This window comes from Meriones unguiculatus, chromosome 1 (genome assembly GCF_030254825.1).
Source record: "Meriones unguiculatus strain TT.TT164.6M chromosome 1, Bangor_MerUng_6.1, whole genome shotgun sequence".
NCBI lineage: Eukaryota > Metazoa > Chordata > Mammalia > Rodentia > Muridae > Meriones > Meriones unguiculatus.
Window position 1 is genome coordinate 24554257 of NC_083349.1, and position 18821 is coordinate 24573077.

Below are 18821 nucleotides of genomic sequence, written 5' to 3' on the forward strand. Positions count from 1 at the left end.
GGTAAAGACTCAGAGAATTGGTTTTTTTTTTTAGGTCGTTTTATCAAGCGATGGGCCTCTTACTGCAGAGCGTTCTCTGGTCCTTCCCCTCGATAAGCTCGTTCCCAGCACAATAGCCCACGCCTCCGCCTACTCCGGCTCTGTGGAACCCTGGAGCAGCTGAGCGCCGCTCCGGTGGGGGGGGCGGGAGGATCCTCGGACTCCATTTCCCGTCGTCCCGCGCGGCAGGCGCCGGAAGCGTGCCCCGCCCCTCATTGTGCGGCTCCTACTAAACGGAAGGGGCCGGGAGAGGCCGCATTCAGTCGGATCCCGGCAGCAGCTGCGGTGGCTTAGTTCTCCTGCTCTCTCTGTCTCCCTTTACTTTCCGGAACCATGGTGAGTACTAGGCCGCTGCTCCCGAGGGAGGCGGTTTCGTGATCCGCTGCTTGCGCTTCGGGTGGGGTGGGGGCGGCAGAGAAGCGCTCTCATTATCCCATCCCCCCCAGCACCCCGAGCGAGATTAAGGGTCTCGCATTGAAGGGCAGGCCGCGCGTGCGCGCCCGTGGGCGCTGGGAAGGGCCGATTCGGACGTCGCTCGCGCGCCCCCTGGCTCCCTTCCCCTCCCCCATCCCGCTTTTGCGCCCGCGCGGACACTGGCCGTGGGGGAGGGGTCCACTGCGCGGAGCCTCGGGCAACGCTCCCCGGTTCTCGATGGCGCGCGCTGGACCAGAGCACGCGGCATCCAAACCCTGCCCCGGGGCCGCTAGGGAAAAGCGCGCGCGAGATGTCGGCGCGCGCCCCACCCAAGGGCTGTTCCTTTCCCCGCATCATCCTCCCTCTGCGGATGGGTTTGTCTCCACAGCAGGTGGCAGGGATGCCGCCGTCTGGGAGGGGCGGGGGCGGCGTGGCTCTTCGGGGATGCTGGGTCACCGGGGACCTGGTGGAGGCACTGACTCCTGAGACCAGGACCTTTCGTCGTGAGTTATAGAGTGGGTCCTGTGTAGGCTCTCGCCCCTCTTGTATAAAGAGCGATTACACACTGCTTTCTCTAGTCACTGGACTTCGGGGTAGGGCTGGAACGGCGCTGTGCACTAGCGCGTGCGCACATCCTTGGCCCCTGCCATCCCGGTCGCAGATCTGGACGAGCTAGGCCTTTAGCTGTGCCGGATGGGGCCGAGGGTGGAGCCGCGTTTAGGGAAGTGACCCAGGCGGGTACCGCCCGGAAGCCACCCAGTTCTTAGGTTTAGCCTGAGGGCCTGGAAAACTGATGCTTGTGTGACTGGCCTGCCCTACCTCTCAAGCTGACGGGACTCACGCCTATTCTTAAAGGCGAGTCCTAGGCGTTGAGACGTGAGTCCGGAGCTGCCTGTCTCTTGGGGAGGCCCTGAGACTACCCCAATCTCCTTCCTCCGCCTACTCCGGAAGCGGGTGAATCACGTGGCCAGCTTCCTCTGCAGTTCCATGGGGGGGGGTGCAGATTTCTGATTGGGTCGTCCCCCCCAGAGCCATACAAAGCAAAATGTTTGTGACGATTTGGGGCCCTACAGTTTGACCTATTTGTCAGTGATTTTTAGGACTCCCCACTCTGGGATGATGGGCAGTTGTCCAGCAGGGCTCTAATGAAGGGTTGTAATTCTTGAGTTTGGAGATCTGGGAAGGGAAGAGTCGTTTATGCAGTGACTGCGTTGAAGGCTGGGATGGACTTGATGAACTGTTGAGCTGCTGTTGGTGTCTTTGTGGAGCTGTGGTTCCATTTTTCGAGCATTTTTATCCAGCAGACAGTTCTGTTAATCCAGTCAGTAACTTTTAGGTTCTTTGAATCTGTCATTCACAGTTCAGCAAAACGTTTTGTTTTCTTATGGGGTGTTTTTAGAGATGGACTTTCTCTGTGTGCCCTGGCTGTCCTGGCACCATGAGAAATGTTTGTTCCATCACTCTTGACCAGGCTTTGTTTTTTTAACAAATACTGTTTCTAACATGTGGGCGTGTTGAACTAGACGTTGGAGATCTCCCTTGAAGGGGGTTTGTCCTCGAGAGTCCTTAGATGATAACTGGATGGGGAAAACGTCCTCTTGCCTGTGCAGGGATCCAGAATGAGGGTTCCCATAACCTGAGAGAATACCACAGAACCCTTTCCCTTACAAGGTCTGTTATTTGGCTTGTCCCTCAGGCCTCTGGTGTGGCTGTCTCTGATGGTGTCATTAAGGTGTTCAATGACATGAAAGTTCGCAAGTCCTCAACGCCAGAAGAAGTGAAGAAACGCAAGAAGGCAGTGCTCTTCTGCCTGAGTGAGGACAAGAAGAACATCATCCTGGAGGAGGGCAAGGAGATCCTGGTAGGAGATGTGGGGCAGACTGTGGACGACCCCTACACCACGTTTGTCAAGATGCTGCCCGACAAGGACTGCCGCTATGCCCTCTACGACGCAACCTATGAGACCAAGGAGAGCAAGAAGGAGGACCTGGTGTTCATCTTCTGGTGAGCTCCTTACTCGGGCTCTCTGCCTGCCTCCGCTTTCCCTTTTCAGGAAAGCGTAATAGAAATCATCCAAAGTATGGGAGTCGGGTGTAACAAAACAAGTGAGAGGCCTGGATGATGTTTGTGATTCACACCTTTAATCCCAGCAGAGTCAGGTCGATCTCTGAGTTGAGGACAGCCAGGGCTACACAGAGAAAGCTTGTCTTGAAAACAGCAAAAACAGTGGGGGAACATGAGGGGAAATCTGCTGTCAGAACATCCTAAAGGTCTTTTCTGGGTCATGTGTTGTCTGGGGTAGCTACAGCTCTTTCTTTGCTTTGTCTTCAGGGCCCCTGAGAGTGCACCCCTTAAGAGCAAAATGATCTATGCCAGCTCCAAGGATGCCATTAAGAAGAAACTGACAGGTAAGGATCCCCTCTTTGTATGTGCTTCTGTGGGAGTCATGGCTGCATTGTGAAACAGATGACAGTAACAAGTCCTCCATTCGCATGCCTGCTGGGTGCTACCTTGCTCTTTCCTCTGCTCTAATGGCTGCTTCCCAGACACAAACGCCACAGCCCAGTGCTTCCTTCTCACTGTTCTCTCTTTTTTTTTCTCTTTTTTTTTTTTTTTTTTTCATGAAGGAATCAAGCATGAATTACAAGCAAACTGCTACGAGGAGGTCAAGGACCGCTGCACCCTGGCAGAAAAACTAGGTGGCAGTGCCGTCATCTCCCTGGAGGGCAAGCCTTTGTGAGCCACCTCCAGCCCCCTGCCTGGAGCATCTAGCAGCCCCAGACCTGCTCTTGGGTGTTGCAGGCTGCCCCTCTCCTGCCAGACCGGAGGGGTTGGGGGGAACCCAGCAGGGGGAGGGCGATCCCTTCACCCCAGTTGCCAAACGTCCCTCCTACCCCCTGGACCGTCCTCTTCCCTCCATCCCTGACGGTTCTGGCCTTCCCAAACTGCTTTTGATCTCCTGATTCCTCTTGGGTTGAAGCAGACCAAGTTCCGTCCCAGGCACCCAGTTTGGGGGGAGCCTGTTTTGGGGTTTTGGTTTTTGTTTTTGTTTTGTTTCGTTTTTTTTTTTTTTTTTTTTAACGATACCCCTATTCCTCACCCCCCTCCCATGCTGCCAACTTCTAACCACAATAGTGATTCTGTGCTTGTCTGTTTAGTTCTGTGTGTAAATGAAATGTGGAAATGACCCTCCTTGCGCCGTCTGGTTGCCCTCCCTTTCCCGTGATCTTGGCCACTCATGGAAGCAGGACCAGTAAGGGACCTTCAATTAAAAAAAAAAAAAAAACAAAAACAAATAAAAAAACTAATTAACAATGTGGCTTTTGGGTTTGGGATCTGGGGGACCCTGTGACAGATGAGCAGTGGTTTTTCCATGCTGTGCCCCTAGCCCTGCACCAGTATTACATCTTTTTTGATATGAGGTGTCAACAGTTGGTACCAAGGTAGTTAATAGGGAGTTTGGGCCCAGAGCATGTCCCACCTGAAACTCCTTGCTACTGGACCTTAATTGTGGACAATGAGGTACATCCCAATTCACTTGGATGACCTATTGAGCAGTAGCTCTCTGCTTTTTTGTTTGGCTTGTATTTTGGTTTTTAAAGACAGGATTTCTCTGTCCTGGACTCACTTTGTACACCAGGCTGGCCTCACAGAGATTCACCTGCCTCAGCCTCCCAAATGCTGGGATTAAAAGTGTATGCTACCACACCCTGCTTATTTTATTTTTTCTGCTTTTAAAGGTTCTCTTAGAACTCTGCCCTCCTCCCCACCTGGAGTGACTGGCCCCACCCTACTGACAGGTTCAGTGGTGCTATGAGCAGCAGCTAAGTTGAGCCTTTGGCCTAATGTACTTGTGGCTGGAGTCCATTCAGGGTGGGTCAGCCAGGTGGAGTTCAGGACTTCAGACCCTGGTGTCTGGAGCCCCACCTCCTATTGTCACCACAGCCCGCCCTTTCTAACATAACTTGCTATTCTGGCCCGCCCTAAGGAGTGGAAGAGCTTGCCTTAGGGCAGGTGAACTGTGGTAGTACTGAGTTTAAGCCTTCACTAACCAGCCCAAGGTTGTTTTACTTAGATGGCCCAACTGTGGGAAGGTTGTAGGAAGGGACTTTTTGTTTGTTTGTTTTTTGTTTGTCTTTTAAGACAGTTTGTGGAGACCAGGAGATTCTAAGGTCAGCTTTCCTCTACTTCCAGAGTTCTAGGATTAAAGGTGTTTGCTTCCACTAAAAACTTTACATGTTGCTTTGATTTCTCACAAAGACCACAAACCCGTTAAGGTTAGCCCATTCTATTCTGTCTGGTGGAGAAGACAGGCATAGGAAGAACATGTTAGCCTTGTTTTTCTGTGGTGCTGTGCGTTGAGCCCAGGGGCTTGTGTGTGGCAGACAAGCACTCTGCCTCAGCTCTGGCAACAGATTGGGAAGTTGTGTTCTTGAAAACTGAGGGCGATGCAGAGCCTAGAAGAAAAGTATTGCCTGGCCAAAGACATGAGGGGTGACGATGCTGGCTTCTGCGTCCCCAGTGCGTGGTCTCCGATGTGTCTTGTGAAAGTAGGGGTTGGAGAGATGGCTCAGAGGTTAAGAGCACTGGCTGTTGTTCAGAGGTCCTGAGTTTGATTCCCAGCAACCACATGGTGGCTCACAGCCACCTATAAGGAGATCTGGTGCATAATGAGATCTTGTGTATACATAATTTCTTTTAAAAGTGAAAGTAAAGGCACGTAGACCTCTGGCCATAAAACCAGGCTGTTGATTTGTGAAGAGCAAGTCAGGATGCCAATGAACTCTTATAAAGCTAGAGGCCATGTGAAGGTGTGGACACTTGACTGCCTGCTGTGGGAAGGGCTACACAGTTCCTGGGAACTCTTGCTTACCTGTGGCCAGGTGTGTCCTCCAGGCTGCACTGCCAACCAACTGCCTTTAGGTCGAATGGGTTCCAGAGTGAGCCACCGCTAGTAGCCACTGCGGTAGGCAAGGGTATCATCTTTATGGGGAAGAGGTTAGGAGACAGTGTGAGGACACTGCCACTGAAGGTCCCTGAGTACCATCTGGTTTCACTAAGGCTCTCCCTGAAGGGAAATAAAGGTGTTCTGGAGAAGCAGAGTGCTAGCCTGCAGAAGAAAAGCCCTCAGTTCTATGAAAGCTGGTGCTGTTATATTGTTCTTCAGCCCTCAGGCCCTCTTCCTACTGCCCAAGGTGAGCAAAGCAAAAGACCTCAGGAAAGAGGGCATTACCTTGACCCCAGGCCCGACTATACTCTGCTCCACCCGCATATCTTGGGGAAGAAGGTGGAACAGCACGAGAGCTCATGGAGAAAGGGCGAGTGTTCAGCTTGGCCACCTTGGCATGTTTTGAATCCCAGCTCTGACAACCCAATGAGATTCTTCCAGAAAAAGGAGACTTGGTCCATGAGCTATGGGGAGAGAGTGAAAAGGAGTAGGGACAGGAGTGGATGCTCACTGTGGGGCCATGGCAGGCCTCAGGGCTCACCTTGGAATCTGAGGGGTGAGGAGAGGCGCTCCAAGCGCTGACAGCACAGCTGTTGGCTCTGCCATTTGCACTTGCCGGTCCTCGTACGAGCTTTGTCTAATGCCCTGTTAGCATTCTCAGAGTGCCCGGAGCCGCCTGTCAGCAGGCCCTAGGGCCATCGGCACAAGATGCCTGTTGCCATGCCCGTGCTCCCCACGTGGCCTCTGTCCCTGAGAATACCTAGGGCCACCTCTCACCTTGGCTGTGAGTCTCCCACGTCAGATGGCTTCAAGTCCTCATCAGAGGCCACCTGGCCTTCCAGCTTCTGTGGTAGGGAGACCAGAAGGGGTCTTGAGAAAAAAGGCACTAAAGTGTTGGAACCCTCCTCTACACAACCCAGAAGAGAGGTGCTTGAGAATACTACAGGTGAGGTTCTGAGTTTCAGAAGGCAGGCCATGTGTACATGTGTGCAAGGCTATTGCGCCGTAAGCTCAGTAGGGTACATAGGCAAAGCAGAGAGGCCATGATCAGAGCACAAAAAGGTCAAAGAGCAAGCCTAGGGCTTTGTATCTTGTGTGTAGGTTCTGGAGTGGACAAGGTCCCTATAGGCCCTTGAGCACATATTTCAGAGGGTTTGGTATACTCCATGGACTTTGGAAAGAGTTTGGGAAGTATGCTGTGGCTCAACATCGTCTCCCAGAGGCGTGTGGCACACTTGTAACTTGCTCCCATTCCCACCCCTCACCCATCTCGTACACTCATTTGGAACGGCATGCTTTATGCACGTTTCCATTCCATTTCTGCATAGAACAGTTTGTAGAGGGAACCTTCATCACATAAAGCTCTACAGAAGACCATGAGTGCAGAAGGTAGTACTTGTCATTCAAAGAACTCCTGGAAGGTGAGAGGCAGGGATCTGGGGCAGCTCAAGGCCTCTCTGCCCTCAAACCCTCCTTGGAATCTTTTTCTCCCCCAGCTCCTTCAGAAGCTTTTGTACGACTCACCCCCAACTTGGCTTTCTATAGGGTACACAGCCCTCGTGGGAACACATAGTATACAGGCACAGAAGGGACGGGGTTGAATCCTTACCTCTTCAGCTGGTTGACTTCCTGGCTTCCAGGACGGCTGAGCGCAGCAGAAACGGAATAGTAACCTGCCTGGCCTGCCAAAGAACAACCCAACCAGAGCCCCTAAATCTACACGCCAAGCCCTACCCATGGTGAGCCCTTTCGCCCTCATACACTTGTGGGAGCACATACATGGTCAGCCCTTTGGCAGGTATCTTGGATTTGGGTGTGGTATTCTATGAGGGAGGTTCTCATCTTCAAAGTCATCTTCCTTCTAAGGGATGGAAACAACATGTGTAGCCTTGGCTGTCCTAGACCGCTTTGTAGACCAGGCTGGCCTCAAACTCCCTGAGATCCACCTGCCTCTACCTCCCTGAGTGCTGGGATCACAGGCGTGTGCCACCTCACCTGGCAACAAAAACGCTTCTTACCCAGGCACTGCAGCACGGCTGTCCATGCATGCTGTGCCATTTCCCACCAGCCCAGGCTGGGCCCATCAGCGACTTCCCTCCCATAGCCAAAGGGTCGCCTTGAGCCCTCACAGGCCAGTGATCTGCAGCCCTGATGCTCCTCAGGAACCCTCCCAAGTCCTCCTTCCTGTTCTCTCAGCTAAGCACACAGGGGAGGGTGGGGCACTTGTAACTTCTACCCTGGTCAAATGCCACCCACACAGGGAGCAAACTGAGTGAAATCCTCAGGCCTGATTCCCCCATCCTGGTCTCAGATCCCAGCATTCTCAACCCACCTTACATTCTGGCTGTACTCCAAGAGGACAGAAATTGTGATCCCAACGCAGGGTGGGATAGGCTGCCAGGGGCTGTAGAAAGACTTCATGCATTGCCAGTCTTCTTAAAGATGGCCAAGTATTCATTGTAGGACCATGGACAGTTGGACATCCACATTGGGCCCCCATCATAATAGTTCCTCCTCCTCAACAGACCTGGGGCCAAAGGTCTAGGTTTCAGGATGTCATCATACTTGGGGAAGAATCCTTCCGGGTTCTGGGGAGGGATGGAGCTGGGGTTTGGTTACTCCCTTCTAGCTCCTGCTTCATCTTGGCAAACTTCCCAAGTAATGGAGTTGTTGCCCTCACCCAGCTTCTGTAGCTTTTCCTTTGAAGCCTCGAAGTGTGGCCTGAGAGGGGCTGGAGGAATCTGCTCAGAGGAGGGATGGATTGCCTAGGATGCCATCAAAGCCTTATGTCCTACCCCATGTTCCCGCCTGCCCCTCACAGCCCTGCCCCTCACAGCCCCGCCCCTCCTCGCGATGAGGCCGCCAGATGAACTCCTGCGCTGCGGAACCACTGAGAACTCAGGCGAAGTGAGGGAGGCAACTCTAGAGGCCCAGAGACCCACCTGAAATAGCTCCCCAACCCTGCTAAGCACCCACTTTTGGCATTCCCACCCTGTACTCCATTTGAGACCTGTGAGTTTATTCGGGGGGGGGGGCGGCTCATTGAGCTCATTGAGCTCTGATAGGCTATCTATCAGAGCTCAAGTCTGATGCTAAGGGACCGAAAGCCTGAAAGCCGTGCTGGCTCTGCCTCCCACCTCCTAGCCAACAGGCTGCTTTGCCTTGGTTTGAACCTTCACCTTGTCCTGCTCACTTACTGCATCAGAAATCTCTCACCTACAAGAAACTGTCTCCCTGCAGATCCAGCATGGAGGAAGGCCGTGGAGCACAGAGGGCAAGGTGTTTTGTCCCGCCCTGCGCCCTCCCCAGTCTCTAGAGACCTGCTCAAAGCATTTCCCTGGGCTCCCGTCCTCAGGGGCAGGCAGAATGGCCTCTCAGTCCTCGCTTCTGTCAAGTCTGAGGATGCCTCATTATAAGCGCTGCATGGGTTTAAAACGCCTTTGAAGCCTGGCTTGGTGTCTCATGCCTAAAGTCATAGCATTTGGGAAGCTGAGTCAGGAGGATTGCTCTAAGTTTTAAGTCCCACCTGGGTTAAATATAATGAGTTCCAGTCTGGTCTGGGCAACAGAGTAAGAACCTGTCCCAAGCAAAACAAAACAGCCAGGGATGAGTTAGGGGCAATGAGCCACAGTGCCTGGCTTCCTTTATTATATTCTTTGTCATTATTATCATTATTTCTTGTAGTACTGGGCATGGAATCATGCCTCATGCTTGCAAAACAAGTGTTCTACCCTTGAGTCAAACTCCAGCCCTAGTTATTTTATTTTATTTTGGTTATTATTTATTTTTGAGACAGGGTCCCTCTGTGTAGACCCCTGGCTTCCTGGAACTGTATGTACACCAGGCTGCCTTCAAGCTTACAGTGATCTACCTGTCTCTACCTCCCCAGTGCTGGGATTACAGATGTGTGCTACTGTGGCTAGAGAGATGGTTCAGGGATTAAGAGCACCTGATGTTCTTGCAGAGGACCCAGGTTCAATTCCCAGCACCTACACGATGGATCATAACCATCTGTAAGTCCAGTGCCAGGGGCTTTGACACCTCTTCGGGCAGGCACACTTGTGTGCAGACAAAATGCCCATACATGTCAGTTAAAATAAACATTAAAATAATGTACGCTACTACACCCAGCCCTGCTTGCTTTTATAAGTTATTACAATAACTTGCTAAATGTATTGTTAGTGTTAGGCTCTTTGGGGCTTACTACTTCTATAACCCTATAACTTAAGTTTTACTTTTCCTTTCCTGCCTCTATGTCTTTGTTCCCTGCTCCCGACTTTTTGGTCCTCTCCTCTAATGCACAGGAGACAGATATGGTGCTAGGGGAAACCATTGGTTGTTTCTCTACAATGACTTTCTACCTGGGTGTGGCGATGCAACCATCACTCGGGAGGTGCAGGCAAGAAGAGTTCAAGGCCGTAATCGCTTCAGAAGGTTGTGGGCAGAGTTCACGGCCATGTTTGACTATAGAGTCAGTTCCAAGCCTGCATGATCAACATGAAATCCTGTCTCATAAAGAGCTGGAGGGTCAGTGGGACAGCTCACGTGCTCGGGACACCTGGCTCCGCTGTGATCTCCGGGACCCATCCCACACAAGTCGAGAACTGGCTCCCTCCAGCTTTCCTCTGACCTCATGGCACAACCCCCTCCCAATAAAAAAAAAAAAAAAAAAGTTGGGGCTGGAGAGATGGTTCAAAGGTCAAGAGTACTGTTTGACTTGGGTTCAGTTCCCAGACTCCTCATACTCACAACCATCTGTAACTCCAGTTCCAAGGACTTGACACCCTCTTCTGACCTCCTGAGGGCAACAGGCAGGCATATGGTACACATAGACACACGAAAGCAAAATACTCAAACACGCAGAATAAAGTAAACCAAAAAAAAAAGAAAAATGCTTTCAAAATTCAAAATGCTAGGGCCCAGCAGAAAGACTTGGCAGTCATAGCATTTGTTTTGAAAGCTTAATGGAACCAGGTAAAGGGAGAAGAAAAGAAATAACCCTACACAGTTGTCCTCTGACCAGCATATGTATGCTAGAGTGTGTACACACACAAATGTTTAAGAAACAAAATTCAAACGTTTTTACATATCTTTTATTATATTAATGAAGCTCCTCAGATGGCTGTTGATGTATATCAACTTTTCCTTTCTCAGGATAATTATAATTATGTGGATTTTCCTGTTATTCTGTTTTAAAATTTTATTTAGGGGCTATGAGATGACTCAGCAGTAAAGAGACAACCTCTTCCAAGAGTTCTGGAGTTCAATCCCCCAGCACCCACAGGTCACAACATCTGTAACTCCAGTCCTAGGACATTCTATATTTTCTGCACCAGATAGGAACACTGCACAGACATACATGCAGACAAGGCACCCATACACATCGGATGAAATTAAAAATAAAGAGAACTGGGATTCCAGCACCCACCTCAGGCAGCTAAGAACTGCCTTTAACTCCAGCTCCAGAGGACCCAGTGCCCTCTTCTGGCCTCTGAGGGTACCCACACTCATATGCATATACCCACACACAGACACAGAAATTTTAAAATATTTAGTAAAATGATTTATTATTATTATTGTCATTATTATTATTTGGTTTTGTGAGACAGGGTATTCCTATGTAGCCCAGGCTGGCCTGAAACTATATAGCTCAGGATAGCTTAGCTTCCAACTCTAATTCATTTTCCTACTACTGCTTCTACAGTGCTGGGATTATAACTATGCCACTCCATGCCTGGTTCTTTGCAGCTCTTAGGATGGGGAGGAATAGGAGTGTGAGACCAGTCTGGGTTACATGAGACACTGTTCAAAAAAAAGATCAGGCAGTGGTGGCACACACCTTTAATCCCAGCACTGGGGAGGCAGAGGCAGGTGGATCTCTGAGTTCCTGGGTCAGCCTGGTCTACAGAGCAAGTTCCAGGACAGCCAGGGCTACACAGAGAAACCCACACCTGAAGACAAAACCCCCAAACATCAGCAGGTAACGGGTGGGTGTGGGTGCGGCCACCAAGCCCGGTCAGATTCCCACGTCCCATACAGTGGAGGATGAAAACCAGCTCCCATGGATTGTCCTCTGAGCGCTACACGGGCATGGCACATATGTGCGCTTACACATCATGCACTCACAAGAATACTGTCTTTAAATAAAAACAGTTCTTTCCCCTGTTTTCTGTTTTTTTGTTTGTTTGTTTGCTTGTTGTTTGTTTTTTGAGACAGGGTTTCCCTGTGTAGCCTTGGCTGTCCTGAATTTATTTTCACAGACTATCACAATTCTAAGAGAATTCATACAATATCACAATTCTAAGAGAAAAAAAAAATAAACTGAAACACATCTTAAAGTAATGCATTTTTATTGCTGTGGAAATACGCTCCTTTCACCCACACGTTCCCTATTCCTCTGGCTTTCGCTGGAGAAACCCGGGACATTTATTTCAAGAGGTCGAGGCTGGACCACTTGGCTCAGGCCTGGTCCTAGTCTGCTCGTCTGCCAGAGCCTCACAGTACTGCGTGGGCCAGTCCTTGGGATCTTGATTGTGAATTTTGGCTACAAATTTCAGAACTTTCATCTTGCTGGTTTCCAGATTCGCTCGCGGACCCCACTGGAGCTCACAGTCCACGGGATCCGTGTGGGGTATCCGCCGGGACGCCAGGTAACACTGCCTCACGAAGTCCTCAGTGATGAGTTTCTTCGGATCTCCAAACACTGAATGCTTCTTGGTGGGGTACACCCCCAGGCGACGTAGAAAATCCCAGACTTCGGTTTCTGCGATGCTGTGGCCGTTCATAAAGATGAGCCCCAAGATAATCATGAGGAGGCCGGTGGTGGGCGGTCCCTGGCGGCCCCTCGCTTCACCGTCCTCCTCCACCGGCTCCAGGGCGTTGATGAGGACATAGGCGTTGCTCTTGGGTTCCAGCTCCACCAGCTTGTACCCAAACACGTAGTGGAGCCGCTCGGCAGCCAGCCTGAGCAGGTCTGGAAAGATGTCCTTGTAGTCTCGGATGACGTGCTTCAGGATGCCGGTCCGCCTGATCGGGATCTTCCTCTGGTCCTTAATCAGCAAGAAGTGCACCAGCTCCGCCACTTTAAGCTCCAGCTGCTGCTGGGTCCGGAGCTCCGGGGCGGAGGTGGCCTGGGCCGGGCGGGAGCCGGACGGCAGGGCGCCTGGGGTGGCCTGCGAGTCGTCGGGGTGGCCAGGCCCGCTCGGGATCTCCCCAGAGACATCCGGGCGGCAGCCGCCGCCGCTCCCAAGCTGAGCACCGGGGCGGCCCCTGCTCCTCGGTTTTTGCAACATGTGACCAGGCGGAGAAACCCTCCCGTAACCGGCAAAACCCGGCGACTGGGAGTTGTAGTCAGCACGGGGCGCCCGCGCGCAACGGGGCTGGAGGAGGGGGAGTGAGGAGCGAGGTGGGGGTGGGGACAAACCACGCTTCCTAGTTGGATTTGGCTGGTTTCAAATGCCGAGCGCCTTGCGTTCCTGGAAGATGGCCTCGCTAAAGGACTACCCTCCTGACGTATTATACCACTGTTCTAACTTGATCACAGTTTAGGGTTTGCGTCCTGGGTTGTCTCCTTTCTCTTGCAGTGCTGCGGAAGGCAATAAACCACTGAGGCAATCCGGCTGTCCTGCCTGACCCTCTGGAGCGGCTGGGCTTCCGGTCTGGACCGTCCATCGCATTTAGCCTCTTTTCCCTTTCTCTTAATGTTCTTGACAGCTTGGAGCAGGTGGTAAAATATCCTTAAGTTTTTGTTTTCGTTGTTTGGACATAGTGCCCACGCAGCTGACGACGGCCCCAACTCTTTGTCTTGCCTCCGTCTGCCCTGTGTTGGCCAAACTCTACCAAATATGTAATTTGGAATACCCCATTGGAGGGCCAACAAGATGGCTCAGTGGGTAAAAGCACTTGTTGCACAAGCCTGGCGACCCGAGTTTGCTTGCTGGAACCCACGGGGGAAAGAGGAAACAATCTCAAAGGCTGTCCTCTGGTCTCCACACATCCCCCACCCCCCGCAATAATAAATAAAACAAAAACTAAACACAGGAACTAGAGCCCGGCACAGAGGAGCACACTTGTAATCCCGGTCAGCAGCAGGCGGATCTCTGTGAGTTTGAGGCCGGCCTGGTCTACAGAGCGGGTTCTAGGACAGCCGAGGCTACACAGAGAAACCCTATCTCAAAAATAAAACAAATCAGCAAAATCCTAAAACTTTTTTTTTTTTTTTTTTTTTGTATAACAGGAGTGGTGGCCCACATCTTTAATCAGAGGCAGGCAGACAGATCTCTGTGCCTTCAAGGCCAACCTGGACTTTTTGTGGCGCGCTCATTCATGTGCGTATATTCAGACAGACACAGAGATATTAACATAAATAATAAAAGTAGACCTCTATGACAAAAGTAAGAAGGAGAGGCACACCAACCATGATAGAGAGGCCTGAATCCCAGCACTCGGAAGGCTGAGCAAGTAGAATTACGGACAATTCACAGTAACCTGGCCTACACAGTGGGCCTGGGCTACAGTCTGAGAAAGAAGATCAGTGGCCGGAGAGCTGGCTCAGCGTAACTTGCTGTCCTTCCAGGACAAGTATGGTTCCCAGCGCCCACATCAGTGGCTTATAACCCGTTGTAACTCCAGCTCCAGGGGATCTGATGCCTCTGTACCCCGAGGGCACCTGAACTCACACATGCACAAACCACATGGAGACACACATGTACACATAGTTAAAGACATTTTAAGATCTTTTCTAAAAGGTGGGAGGCTGGAAAGATAGGTAAAGGGCCGTATAATCAGAGGGAAGCGGTTGGGCTCCCTAGAACAAGTGTAAAAGCCAGGTAACACGGGACACCATTTATAACCCTAGCCTAAGACAGGAAAGGAATCTCCAGGAGAAGGTAGCTCGGCAATCTAGCTCAAATGGCAAACTCCAGGTGCAACTGAAAGACATCAATAGGGCGCAGGAGATGGCTGAGCAGTTAAGAACATCTGTCTGCTCTTCCAGAGGCCCCAGGGTCCATTCCCAGCAACCCGTGGTGGCTAACAAACATCTGTTCCAGGGAATTCTGGCTTCTCTCAGCACTGATTGCATACAGTGAGTGCATAGTCAGACAGACAGACAAAACACTCATACACATGAAATAAAAGTAAATATATATATATATATTTTTTTAAAAGAGACATTAACCTCAGGCCTCCACATATATGTGAACTCACATACTCAGCACACACACATAGCAGGCAAAAAAACAACAACAAAACGAAGCCAGGGGTGGTGGCACACACCTTTAATCCCAGCATTTAGGAGGCAGAGGCAGGCGGATCACTGTGAGTTCCAGGCCAGCCTGGTCTACAGATTGAGTTCCAGGACAGCCAGTGCTACACAGAGAAATCTTGTCCCCCCCAAAAAAAGAAAACTAAACCAACCAAACAGCACATACACACACACACACACACACAAAACAAAAAAACAAACAAAAAAAAAAACAACCAACCAACATAAAATAGGGAAAATGTGGTTTTAAATTTATATTTATTTTATGTGCAATGGTGTTTTGAACGTATGTCTGTGAGAGGGAGTCAGGTCCTCCGGAGCTGGTGCCACAGACAGTTTTGTGTGTATGTTTTTCTTCATGTGCTTACTTACATTTTTTTGTGTGTGAGTGTGTGTGTTATGTGCAGTGTGTGTCCTCGATCCACTGGAATAACAGACAGCTCCGTTGTGAGCTGAGTGCTGTGAGCTGCCGTATAGGTTCTGGGAATTGAACCAAGGTATTCTGGGAAAGCAACCAGTGCCCTTAACCACAAAGCCACCTCTCTAGTCCCCACGCAAATGTAGATTTTAAAAAATATTAATGCAAGTTAGGAGCTGGGAGCGCATGCCTTTTAATCCCAGCATTTGGGAAGCTGAGGCAGGTGGATCTCTGTGAGTTTGAGGCCAGGCTGGTATACAGAGGAAGTTCCAGCCAGGGCTATACAGAGAAACCCTGTCTTGGAAAAAACCACAATAATAATAATAGTCTCTATATAAACAAGTTTAGCCAAAATAGATTTTCAGGGTTTATAAAAATTCGACCTTATTAAAATCTGTAACATGTATCTGTAGACTTGGGGATGTGCAATTTAAAGCCTCTTCAAAGTCATCTCTAAGTGTAGCTATGTTTATAGCTAAATTCCTTGAGGCATTCAAGGGAATTATCTTTTTAACATATTTATCTATTGTGTGGATATGTGTGGCGGCGGCACAGGTGTGGCACTGGCACAGGTGTGTCGCAGTACGCACATGGAAGTCAGAGGACAATTGTAGGAGTCTCTCCTTCCATCATGAGGATCTTGGGATCAAACTTGGGTTGTCAGGCTTAGTGGCAAGGGCCTTCACCCAGAGACAGCTCACTGGCCAGACAGATGTTCTCCAGTTTCTTCGAATTGGCACATTTTTACCATATTTTTGGGTACAGTGATGACTGGTGTATGTGTGTACTGTGAAATGATCAAATCAGAGAATTAGCTGCTTCTTCTTCTTTTCTCCCTCCCCGCCTTCTTCTTCTTCCTACTCCTTGTTTGACAGGGTTTCTCGGTGTAGCCCTGGCTGTTCTGGACTTCCTCTGTAGACCAGGCTGGCCTCCTGGAACTCACAGAGATCTGCCTGCCTCTGCCTCCTGAGTGCTGAAGGGAGTAAAGGCATGTGCCACCATCGCCTTTACATCTCCTTAAAGATTTGTCATTTCTACATGTTGGAAACGTTTAGACTTTTAAAAGAGATTGGTCATCGCTGTTTTGTTTTGCTCTCTGTCTCACTTTTGAGCCAGGATCGCCCTATGCAGCTCAGGCTGGCTTCTACCTCACTGTGTAGTTGAGTGTGATCTTGAACTCCTCCTGATCCTCCTGGCTCTACCTCCTAAGTGCCAGGGCTACAGATTTGCACCTCTACAAGTGGCTCCAATGTGACATTTGAATATGTACATTTGTCCTCAGGCATATATCCTTTCTTTGTGTCGGTATGTCTCACCTTTTTATTATTTATTTTTCTAATCTTTAGTAAGATTAATCAAATATTTTATATTTTTATCCTTTCTTCCCTATTATATTTGTACTTGTATTTATCATCATCATTATTGATTATTTTTGCAGTGCTAAGGCTCAAACTGCTTTCCTTGCTAGGCAAGTATTGTACCACTAAAACATACTTGCCAAGTCCTTTCGTGTTCCTTTTAATGTCTCTCTACATTAAATTTAAATTTTTTATTTACGTGTCATATATGTGTGCATGAGTATGCACATTTGAGTGCAAGTTTCCAAGAAGGCCAGAAGAGGGCATCTGAGCCTCCATAGCTGGATTAGAGGCAACTGGGAACCTCCTGATATAGGTCCTGAAAACCAAACTCAGGTCCTTTACAAGAGTAGCCATAGCTCTTAACCACTGGGACATCTCTCCAGCTTTGCCTCTACATTTGAAAGATGCACTTTGTGACAGTGGTATTTAACCTACAGGATGAAGTTTTTTTTCAGAAAATGTGGCCCCTACAAATCTGAGGTGCACTCATCAGTTTGACAGTTCAGCACACTCTCAGAATATATAGTAACTTATTTGATAATAGCAACCACAACAATACCAATAGGTAACATCTATATTCGGCCTTAAATATGTTAGGCATTGTTCTGATAAATAAAGAAATGTGTGTATTTATGACAGAGCTTCACACTGTAGTTCCAGTGGGCCTTACACTCATAAATGCTGGGACTACATCTGGCTTCTAATCACTTTATAAACATGTTCTATAAACACACACACACACACACACACACACACACACACATATATATGAGACATACACATATATATATTCTACTTTTGAGACAAGCTCTCACTATATAGCCCTGGCTGGTTTACAACACTCCCTGTAAACCAGACTGGCCTTAAATTTATGGAGATCTTTTTGCCTTTGCCTATGCCTCTGGAGTTCCAGAATTAAAGGTATGTATCACCATGCCTAGCTATTTATTTGTATCTTCTAATATCAACATATGTAGACAGAAAGCCTTGCTTGCCCCTTTCCCTCAAAATTCCACTTCAATCCTACTCGCCACTTCTTGGATTCTCTGGCCCTACCAAGGCAGACTTCTGCCTTTCTCCAAATACAGGCACACTAGCTCCTTGGTGCAGCAGGAGCCCTACTCCCTGGCTTTCTACTTACAGAGACAGGATTTCGCTGTGCAACCTTGACTATCCTGGAATCGCTTTGTAGATAAGGCTGGCCTAGAACTCACTGAGATCCTCCTGCCTCTGCCTCCCTGAGTGCTGGGATCACAGGTGTGCACTAACGTGCCAGGCTGTTTGTGTTTTTCAAGACAGGGTTTTTCTATGTAGTCTTGGATGTCCTGGATTCCCTTTGCAGACCAGGCTGGCCTCAAATTCACAGTGATCCACTTGCCTCTGCCTCCCAAGAGCTAGGATTATAGGCGTGGGCCACCACACCTGGCTCCTGGCTTCCTTCTTGATGTCTAGCTCCATTCTGAGTTGATAGCTGCTTCCGGGGGATGTGACTTTCAGAACACACCTTAGCGGTTCCATTCCCTACCTCTGCCACAGCTCACCACAGCCTTCAGTTCCTACCTCAAGTGTGTATTTATGCAAGTCCCAAAACAATGAAGATCTCCAATACCCTTTGAATGGGGGTTGAAAAGAGAAACTGAAGAATGGATGGTCTTATAAATATATGAACACAAATTCACGGGCGAGCCTGTATATTCAACAGGATTCTCCTACCCAGCTCAGTCACTGGCAGTCTGCCCCATTCTCCCCCATCAAGCCAGTACTAAGTTGGTCCTGGGGAGGCTGAGGTAAAATCCTGATTATGTTTACATCCTCAACCCGCCTCTCTGCAGGGGCCATACAAGCGCCGCATTCCCTTACTCAGCTCTCTCTCTGCTTGGAGTGCTAAGACGGAGTGAAGTGGAGTAGGAAGAGGTTTCCTTCCTTCCTTTACCTTACTCTCTTTCCCAGCCTCCTGATGATGCTCTTCCACGGTGCTCCTCATCTGGGACACACAAGAATCCTACACCTGGCCACGGCCTACTCTCCCCAAGAACTTGGATGAGGGGACCCTTATAGGGATGCTATCAGTTGACACTGACCCTGGCTGCCACCTCCCTTGGGTGGGCCCTATTGCCCTCAGCTGCTCCTTCTGATTGGGCACTAAGTCTACCACTCGAGCATCTATTGGCTGTAAGGCCTGTCCATCCTGTGTTAGCATTTAGGCGGCACCAGAGAGCCGGCCCAGGATAGGCCAGGGCCTGTGGGTAGGGGAGGGCTCTAGGATTACAGAGGTCACGTGCTGTTTCCGCGGGTGGGCGGCACAAACGCGGCCGTTCCGGCCCCGCCTTCTTCTAACGGGGGGCAAGAAGCTGCACATGCGCACTAGGACAGCTT

General features: G+C 49.8%; 2 protein-coding genes across 2 annotated transcripts; one reads left to right on the forward strand and one right to left on the reverse strand.

Annotated features, from left to right (window-relative positions):
• The first annotated feature begins 218 nt into the window (after positions 1–218).
• Positions 219–3768, forward strand: Cfl1 (cofilin 1). Its single transcript, XM_021638408.2, has 4 exons — positions 219–375; positions 2150–2457; positions 2785–2861; positions 3081–3768. Exons 1-4 carry the CDS (start codon positions 373–375, stop codon positions 3191–3193), a joined length of 501 nt encoding a protein of 166 aa, XP_021494083.1. The 5' UTR covers positions 219–372; the 3' UTR covers positions 3194–3768.
• Positions 3769–11734: 7966 nt separating this feature from the next.
• LOC110549330 (non-structural maintenance of chromosomes element 3 homolog) lies at positions 11735–18534 on the reverse strand. Its single transcript, XM_060384574.1, has 2 exons — positions 18379–18534; positions 11735–13337 (listed from the first exon to the last, which is right to left on the reverse strand). Exon 2 carries the CDS (start codon positions 12691–12693, stop codon positions 11833–11835), a length of 861 nt encoding a protein of 286 aa, XP_060240557.1. The 5' UTR covers positions 12694–13337; positions 18379–18534; the 3' UTR covers positions 11735–11832.
• Positions 18535–18821: the final 287 nt, after the last annotated feature.